This window comes from Diceros bicornis, chromosome 19 (assembly GCF_020826845.1).
Source record: "Diceros bicornis minor isolate mBicDic1 chromosome 19, mDicBic1.mat.cur, whole genome shotgun sequence".
NCBI classification, from domain to species: Eukaryota; Metazoa; Chordata; class Mammalia; order Perissodactyla; family Rhinocerotidae; genus Diceros; species Diceros bicornis.
This window is the reverse complement of record NC_080758.1, coordinates 474,733-483,352: the sequence shown is the minus strand read 5'-3', so window position 1 is coordinate 483,352 and position 8,620 is coordinate 474,733. Positions and strand designations below refer to the sequence as shown.

General features: G+C 64.7%; 2 protein-coding genes across 4 annotated transcripts; both read left to right on the top strand.

The window, feature by feature from the left end:
* The first annotated feature begins 48 nt into the window (after positions 1-48).
* On the top strand, positions 49-3,585 carry LIME1 (Lck interacting transmembrane adaptor 1). Of its 3 annotated transcripts, XM_058562264.1 has the most exons (6): positions 49-699; positions 1,575-1,693; positions 1,909-1,966; positions 2,037-2,124; positions 2,212-2,558; positions 2,655-3,585. In XM_058562264.1, the coding sequence occupies exons 2-6, from the start codon at positions 1,596-1,598 to the stop codon at positions 2,910-2,912; spliced, it is 849 nt and encodes a 282-aa protein (XP_058418247.1). In that variant the 5' UTR covers positions 49-699; positions 1,575-1,595; the 3' UTR covers positions 2,913-3,585. The 3 variants fall into 3 exon arrangements, with proteins under 3 accessions (XP_058418247.1, XP_058418246.1, XP_058418245.1); XM_058562263.1 differs by having other exon boundaries at positions 49-495; positions 2,037-2,558; XM_058562262.1 differs by having other exon boundaries at positions 2,037-2,558.
* Positions 3,586-3,754: 169 nt separating this feature from the next.
* SLC2A4RG (SLC2A4 regulator) lies at positions 3,755-7,467 on the top strand. Its single transcript, XM_058562260.1, is given in 9 exon segments — positions 3,755-3,791; positions 3,794-4,050; positions 4,327-4,478; positions 5,365-5,474; positions 5,955-6,139; positions 6,212-6,312; positions 6,388-6,592; positions 6,677-6,768; positions 6,856-7,467. Coding segments are annotated over 9 exon segments (1,251 nt in total). The 3' UTR covers positions 6,968-7,467.
* The last annotated feature ends 1,153 nt before the right edge of the window (positions 7,468-8,620 follow it).

The following is an 8,620-nucleotide window of genomic DNA, read 5'->3' as shown; positions in this document are numbered from 1 at the left end:
CTTTCGGGAGAGAGGAGTCTCTGTGCCGGGCCGGGGGCCAGGGCTGGAGGGGTCCCAAGCGAGGCCACTGCCCCTTGCCCAGAGGCGGAGGGCCCAGGAGGACTGGCGTTCTCCCTGCTCTCCCAGAGGGGGCTCTGCCAGCAGCTCCGGCGGGTCATAGCCAGGGTGGCCTGCATGTGGCCTGACACCCTCAAATGGGTGGAGCGTGGTGCTGCAGTAGTGGGAGGAGACTGAGCTGTGACAGGTCCTCGGGGAGTGCTGTTAAGGAGGCAGGAGGACCTGGCGGGGTGGGTTTGGGAGCCCAAGAGCCTGGGTTCAGCCCCAACGCTTGGCGGCCGTGAGACCGCCCAGTTCCCGTGCGTGCTGGGCCTGTCTCGCCAGCTCCAGCCCACCTCACTGTGGGTGGAGACGATGTGAGTTAGTCTCCTGGAACCGTGCCGGCTTGCAGCACACACCCACCAGTCAAGTCTAGACCCCAGGCGGGGGCCACAGCAGGTGGGTAAGGCCAGGGCGGTGGTTGCCTTGGGAGCAGCTGCAGCAGCGGGTTGAGTGGCTGCGTGGGGGGTGCAGTGAGTGCACAGGCAGGAAGTGAGGGGGAGCTCACTGAGGACTGCACAAAGGTGCTGCTCCTCAAGGTGCCCGAGCCGTCTGGCCGGCCCCAGACAGGGCTGGGGAGGTGCTGCCACGCCCACGGCCTTGGTAAGTCCTGCTCCGGCCTCCACCCTGACCAGGTCCCCAGCCTCCTGGGGGCAGCTCAGGGCTGGGCTCTGGGAGGACTGGGCTCTGGGAGGACTGGGCCCTACCAGGTCAGGGCACTGGGACCTGGGCTGGGACCAGGTTAGCCAGCCTGGGTCCTCTGTGAAGGAAGCCTACTCCCTGGGTCTGGGCAGACTGGCCCCACTGCCAGGGACACCCCACCCCCAGTCTCTGCTGCTGGACTAAAGGCTGTGCTGATTGTGTGGTGGGCCCCCACCCCTAGCAGCTTTGCTGAGACCCCAGGAAGCAGACAGAGCCAATTGCAGAGACGGTTGGAGAGGTGGGGAGGGGAGCCCAAAACAGGCCCTCCTGCCTGCTACCCCCACCTTTCCAGCCCCTCCAGGGCCAGGCTCTGTAGTGGATGGATAGGTATCACCCAAGACAAGGGTCAGCTCTGGGCAGGGCAGGGCTGCAGGTGAGTCGCCCGTGGCTCTAAGGCCCAGGGGCGTGATCTCAGGGGCTCCCCAGGTCTCAGGTTTGGGCTGCAGTGACCACCGTGGGGCCTTGGCCAGGTCACAGCTGCCCTGCCTCTTCTCACAGGCCTTGCTCAGCCATTGCCTGGGTCATCCTCGCCGACCTGGGTACTCATAGGGCCAGGCAGAGCACACCTCCTCACACCTTGCCAGAGTGGGAAGGTGGGTGCCAAGGCTGCAGCCTCTATAGGGGGGAGGGGTTGTGGAGCCTTGAGGTTTCCTGTGTGCTGAGTCAGAGTGCCCAAGGGGAGGAGAACGCCCAGCAGCATGAGGTGCAGAAGTGGGGCTGCCAGGTGGGCACCAGTCCCTCAGTCAGCCCCCAGAACCCCGGTCTTCCGCCCCCAGGCCAGTCCACAGCTTCACAGGATGGGGCCACAGGTGCCCTCAGTGCCTCCTGCCCTCTGGGTCCTGGGGTGCCTTGTCCTGCTCCTCTGGCTGTGGGCGCTGTGCACAGCCTGCCACAGGTATGTCCACCCCTGGCCTGGGTTCTGTGTGGGGCCTGGCTCAGCTCTGTGGCCAGAGGGGGCGGGGCTCCAGGCAGATCCCCTCTGGCTCTGTGCACGCACCTCCCTACTGGGCTTGAACCAGAAGCTACGCCCTGCCCCCATGTCTGCCTCCTTGGCCTGACGCCCCTGCCCCCATGTCTGCCTCCTTGGCCTGACGCCCCTCCTGCCTCCAGGAAGCAGGTGCAGAGGCAGCGGGCCGGGCTGCAGGGCAGTGTGGTGCCAGCGGAAGCGGTGAGTGCCAGGCTGTCCCCAGGGCCAGGGAGGGGCCAACAGGGGACCGACCAGCCTTCCTTGCCCCCAGTCACTGCTGAGACGACCCCACCTCTGCTCCCTCAGCAAGTCAGACACCAGACTGCATGAGCTGCACGGGGGCCCTCGTCGCAGCAGAGGTGAGCAGAGCTGCGAGGGGCATCCTGGGTGCCGGGAGGGGCTTGCTGCACTGCACCCCATGACCTCTGCCCTGACCCCACCCCCAGCCCCGAGGCCTGTCAGCATGGATCTCCTGCGCCCACAATGGCTGGAGGAGTCCAGAGACACCACCAGGCCTCTGGCAGCATTCTCACACCGGGAGCTGCCTCAAGCACCCTCCATCGGCCCCGAGGCCACCTATTCCAATGTGGGGCTGGCTTCCATTCCCAGGGCCAGCCTGGCAGCCAACCCTGTGGTGTGGGCAGGGGCACGGCTGACCAGCCGCTGTGCCAGGCCTAGGCCTGAGGCCAGACCCATGGTGGCTGAGTATGCTTGCATCCAGAAGCTCCAGGGAACAGGTCTGGGTCCCCAAGCCGTGGAGCAGGGGAAGGCCCAGGTGAACCCAGCCGCTCAGGTAAAGTGGAGGGGGCAAGGTAGGGTGGGTGGGTGGGCAGATCCTTGGCAGAGTGGATGGTGCTGACCCCTCCCTGGGTCGGCTTCCTCTTTCCAGGTGGACATCCTGTACTCCAGGGTCAACAAATCTAAAAGGAGGAACCCAGGACCTGCTACACACCAGCCAGCCCCCAAGGGTGGGGGAAGGATTCTGGCTCTGGGGAGTGACCTGGCCTATGAGGCCCTCCCACTCACGGGCCAGGGCGTGGACAACAGTCGCCCAGAAAACGTGTATGAGAGCATCCAAGAGATAGGAGGCCCTGAGCACCGAGAGACCCCCCCCACCCCCCACCCCCCGCTCTGGCTATTAGCATGAGTGGACATGTGCAAGGGCACAGAGGCCCCTGCTTCCTGCCTCAGCCTAGGGAGGGGTCTCCGACGCCTCCCTGCCACAACACCAAGCACAGATGTTCCCTCCTCCAGAGTGGAGCCGGACTCCCCACTTCCGCCACAGCTGACAGCACAAGTTCCAGATCCCAGGGCTGCCAGCCCAGGATGTCCCCCGGGTCCTGGCCGCATGGCCTCTCCAGGCCAGCGTCTTAATAAATCCCAGTGCGGAGGATGAACACAGCGTGCCTCCCAGCCTACTCTTCTCCGAAAGCTTGGGAGGGTTGGGGGATTCTCTGGAAGGAGTAGAGGCATCCCCCTGGCTTCGGGACAGAGTTCCTCCGACCTGGGGGGCCCGGGCCCTGCCACCTGAGGCCGCCGGCCGGTGAGGCTCAGAAGACAGTGTAGGGAGGGAGGCGAGCGCGGGAGGTGGTTCCCAGGCCGTGGGTCCTGGGGGGCAGTGCGCCCGGCCGGCAGGGTGGCCGCCCCAGGGTGGGACTTGGCCCCCGAAGGCCAAGGGGAGGGCTCCGCCGCCAGCCCCGGATTTACGTAAGGCTGGGTGAGTGGGTAGTCGTGCGTTAAAGAGTAACCTGGTCCCGGGAAGCCCGCCAAGCGGACGCGGCCCCTTGCCGGGCCGGGCACCTCGCGAGGAGGCGGCCTCCCCGGCGACGGGGGCGGGGCGGGCTGGGCCCCTTCCCCGGCAGCGCGGGAGCGGCCAGCGCGGGAGCGGCGCCCGGGGGCGGGGCCGGCGCGGGGGCGGGGCGCCGGAGCGCAGACCAATGGGGGCGTGGCTGGCCGGCCACCTCGAGTGTTGATACAGCGCGCGGGCCAATGGGCGCGCGCCGGGGCGGGGCGCGCGGGGGGCGGGGCTGGCCGGCAGCCTGCGGGCCGCGCGGCGAGGGCGGCGGCCGATTCAGGGCGGGGGTCGCGGCCCGGCCAGCCCGGCCCGGCCCGGCCCGGGGCCGAGTCCGAGCGTCCGCCCTCCCTGCTGCAGCCTGGCGCCCGGCCGGCCGACCATGGAGGCCGAGCGCCCCCCGGCGCCCGGCCCGGGCTGCGGGCGTCCCCCGCCCCGCGCCGTCGGCCGGGACCCCGCGGCCGCGACCGTGCCGGTGTCTGCGCCGCCGCAGGTACCGGGCGCGGGGCCTGACCGAGCTCGAGCCGCGAAGATGGCGTCGGTGCCGCTCGGACTCCGGGGGCGGGGGGGAGCGGGTAGGGTGCCGTGCCGGTCCACGCGTGTCCGGGGGGCCGGGGTCCGGGCGGGGCGCTTCCCGCCGCGCGGGGGCGGGGCTGGGGGCGGGGTCAGGGCCGCACCGGCCGCGGCGGGGGGTGTGTGCCTAGCGGATCCGAGGCGGGGGTGGGGGGCCCCCGGGCCGCCGCCCCCGCTGAGCCGGCCCGGTCCGCAGGGCCCTCTCGGAGGCGGCGGCTTTGCAGGCTTGGAGTTCGCGCCGCCGCAGGAGCCGGAACCTCGGGCCGCGGACCTAGGGGCCCCGGGGACATGGGCGGGAGTGGCGAGGCCCCCACCGCCGTCGGCGCACATCCCGGTGCCAGCGCAGAGGTCAGCCGGTCCAGTGTGTACAGGTGCACCGGTGTGTGCAGGGGTGGTGGGTGGGGCACAGGCACGTGCCTCCCGACCCCCCTACGGGGGGCCTCGGTGGGGGCAGGTCAGGGTCCGAACTTGGGTTTCTTACCCCCACCCCCAGCTTTCCAGCCTAGGAGAACTTGAGCAGAAATGATAAATGTATTAATATCTTTGTTCCCCTCAAACTCTGGGGCCACAGTGCAGAGTTGGGAGGGAGCTGCTGTCGGTCTCTGTGCAGAAGAGGCTGCGCAGCTGGCTGGTGGGTCAACTGCCCAGGAATCCCTGGGCTTCTGACCACCATCTCCCCAGCCCAGCAGGGAAACTTTCCTGGGTGCCTGACACCGGGCTGGCTGTGCAGGCGGGGCGGGCTCTGGCCTGGCTGGCTGGGCCCTGGGGACCCACTTGTGCTTCAAGCGCAGTCTCCCCTGGCTGCTGCTGCTGACTGCTGGCTGCTCCTGCCCTCCCAGGCCTGGCGCTAGGCCCACAGTTGCTGTTGCACAACCCTGGTTAATGTGTGATGGGGGGGAGTGGCGGCTGGGCCTGGCCTGGCCTCATCAGTGGGGCCTCAGACCCCTGTCCAGCACCAGGGTCTGAGGGAGCCACTGTGGAACAAAGCCCAGGCTGCAGAGAAGTCAGGCTTCGGGTAGGCCCCAGCCCAGGCCCTGTTCCTGGTGGTTCCTGGAGATTTGGGGCTCTGCAATCTGAGCTGGGGGTGGAGTTGGGCCTCCTGCCCAGCGCCTGGAGTGAGAGAGCCTGGTGCACACACACGTGTCTAGGCCTGCACGTGTGCGTGTGCCGGGCCCGGGGAGGGGCCTGGAGTGCTTGCTGGGCCCCACCAACGTCCCACCCCCATCTCCTCCAGAGCCCCCGCAGGAAAAGCCCGGCTGGACGAGGTCATGGCTGCTGCGGCCCTCACAAGCCTGTCCACCAGCCCCCTCCTGCTGGGGGCCCCAGTTGCGGCCTTCAGCACAGGTGAGACTTAGGGCCTGGCACAGGGTAGGGGTGGGGGCAGAGCCCAGGCCCACTGTCCCTCCAGGACCCTACAGCTGGCTAGCCCCTGTGGGGCAAGCAGAGTGCCCTTTCCTGGAACATGACCTTCTAAACATAGCTGTTTAGGCCTAAAACGGACATCAGGACTCCCAGTGCCCCTCACAGAGGCCAAGCCACAGTACCCAGGTCTGCAGGCCTCTGTGACCTGTCCATCTCCACCCGGCTGGCCAGGCATCTTCCCACAGAGGACTTCTCTGTGTATCTTTCCCTGTGCTGGGGAGGCTAGTCCCCAGCCTGCCATGCCAACTCCTCCTGGCGACTGCCGCCTCCAGGAGGCTCTGCCCACCAAGCTCGCCTGTGAACAGAGTTCGCTCAGAGTTAAGGGACTCGCAGCTGGCAGTTTCTGCAGAGCAGCCTGAGCCTGCCGAAAGTCCTGACAGTAGCACTGGCGTGTCCCCGCAGAGGCCAACCTGGAGCCCTGGAAGGAGGCCCCAGTGCAGCCGCCAGGCAGCTGCAGCAGCAGCAGCAGTGGAGACTGGGGCTGGGACCTGGCCAGTGACCAGTCCTCTCCGTCTACCCCGTCACCCCCGCTGCCCCCTGAGGCAGCCCACTTCCTGTTTGGGGAGCCTGCCCCGAGGAAGAGGAAGGTGAGCCTGGGGGCAGCGCTCGGGGTGGGACGCACATATGGCCCAGCATGACCACCGGCCCTTGTTGCCCAGAGCTCGGCGCAGGTGCTGTTCCAGTGTCTGTGGAAGCGCTGCGGGAAGGTGCTGAGCACGGCCTCCGGGATGCAGAGACACGTCCGCCTGGTGCACCTGCGGTGCGGTGGGGCTGGCAAGGGGGGGGCGGGCCAGGTGGGCCGCCGCTTCAGCTCCCCCCGCTGTGTCCCCAGCAGGCGGCAGGCAGAGCCAGAGCAGAGTGACGGCGAGGAGGACTTCTACTATACAGAGCTGGATGCTGGCCTGGACACACTAACCCGCGGGCTGGCCAGCCTGAGCCCGGCATCCCCCACTGCCTCTGTGCCACTCACCTTCTCCCACCTGGAGCTGCCAGAGCCCTTGGCCACCCCCCAGGTGTGGCACCGTGACCACGCCTACCAGGTGGGAGAGGCCGCAGGCAGTTGCTGGGGTCGGTGCTCAGGGTGCCCCAGAGGGGAGCGAGGCCACAGCTGTGTCTCCTCTCAGGGCTGCCCAGCACCCGTCCACCTGGAGCCACCACCCCCCACAGTCAGGGCCTGCACACCAGCCCTGCCTTCCAAGTTTGGTGCCAACCCGAGGTGCGTGTGTGTTGAGGGCTGGGGCAGGGGCCCCGCAAGGATGGGCCTGGCCCGACAGCACCCCATGATGCCCATGTTTCCCCCTAGGAAGCCCCGAGGTGATGCCAAGAAGTGCCGGAAAGTATACGGCATGGAGCACCGGGACCTGTGGTGCACGGCCTGCCGCTGGAAGAAGGCCTGCCAGCGCTTCCTGGACTGAGCCCCACCCCCGTGCTGCTGCCTGCCCGCCCAGGCTCGTGAAAGGGGAAAATAAGCTGCCCACCCCTCCCGGCCAGGGGCATCTTCTAACCACAGTCTACTTTTTAATGGGGAGGGGGGAGCCAGTGACCCTGGACCCCCAGAGGTGGGGGGGGGCTCCATCACTCAAAGTGCCTCTGAAGAAACCAGCCTTTTGCACTAAAGCCAAACCCCATGACTGCCCCCTTGGCCCCGGGGTCCCTGGGGGGGGGGGGGCACTGCCCTGCCTGCCCGTGGGCCCACGGACTTGTCAAGGGTGCTGAAGGGCCTGGAAGCCACACAGGAGCCAGTCCTTGATGCACTTTGAGGGGTGTCAGGGAGGGGCCTCCCCTGCCCACACTTAACCTGACGGTTCGAGGGCCCCTGGGGTTGACATTTATACCATGTTTTCAAAGCTCAGGTGTCTTGCGTCTGGGCTGCGCCAGGCGGAGAAACATTAAAGATTTGAGTTTTTTCCAGAAACCGAGTCTGCTTCCTGGGGGGAAGGGCCTGGAACTAGGACCCTGCCACAGGTGGGCGGTGGGCAGGTGGGCCAGGGAGGCTGGCATCAGGCCACAAAGGGCTAGCGGGTCACTCTCTGGCCACCTGCACCCAAGGTGAGGCCAGAGGAGGGGACACTGAAACACACACGAGGCATCGGTGTGAGCAGCAATTTCCGAATTTATTGAAAGTGATCGTTTTGCAAGAATGTCTAAGCTAACCCCATCATAGAAAGGAAACCCACAGGCAGGCGCAGAGTGCACCCAGGCCGACAAGAAACCGCAAGACCACTAGAGAAAGTACTGTTTACCTGTCCTATGGCTACAGAGAAGCGGACAACAGAGCTGTGATTTCCCACTGACCGATTACGAAAATCTCCCCCAATATTAAACACATTTCCAATACAAACACAGGTTTATAATAATTAATATAAAGTCGATATACTATAGATTATCCCCAGAAAAAAATCAATTTTCAAACACTGCCCTTTTTTTGTCTGTTTTGTTTTTGTTGACAGGTTGAAAGCATGTTGAAAAAATAAATATTTAAGAAAAGCACACACAGCACCCTCACTACACAGAGTTCTAAAAGGGCTGCGTACAAAATACAACAGAGGATCTAAAAAATGAAAACAACCACCGTTAAGTATGGCTTTCTTAAGAGTTGCACATGTCACAGAATGAGCAAAAATAACATTATATTTCATAATATTGCAAAAAGTTCCAGTTTTTGCATCTTCTCAGAGTTTTCTTTTTTAAAAAGCAAGATGTGCAAAGTGGGCAGCAGTAGCTGTGTCTCGAGGTGAGGTTCCTGTTGAGTCCTGGTAGTGCTGCGACTGTTCCCCAAGCCCGGAGTCACACGTTCCACCTGGTCAGGATCCAAGCTCGACACCAGCGTCATGGTTCCCCGCCCCCCCCTCCAGAACGCACCACCCAACCGACTGTGTTCCACTTTGGTGTTGCAAACACCAACATCCAGACAAACACAAACGAAAAAGTACAAAACGTAAAATGTAATCTACAGTTTTTCCTCTTCGTAAAAAAATATTTATTAGTTTCAACATTGATTTTAAAAAAAAAAAGGTCACGTAAAAAAACCTCTTCATGACACGTCTGTTCTCTCCCCGCCTCCTGAG

Excerpts from the sequence above, each read along its gene's own strand:
- LIME1 (XM_058562263.1), top strand. The coding sequence starts at position 1,596 with ATGGGGCCACAGGTGCCCTCAGTGCCTCCTGCCCTCTGGGTCCTGGGG. Across the intron at positions 1,967-2,036 it reads GTGTGGTGCCAGCGGAAGCG|TCACTGCTGAGACGACCCCA; the intron begins GTGAGTGCCAGG and ends CCTTGCCCCCAG. Across the intron at positions 2,559-2,654 it reads AGGTGAACCCAGCCGCTCAG|GTGGACATCCTGTACTCCAG; the intron begins GTAAAGTGGAGG and ends TCCTCTTTCCAG.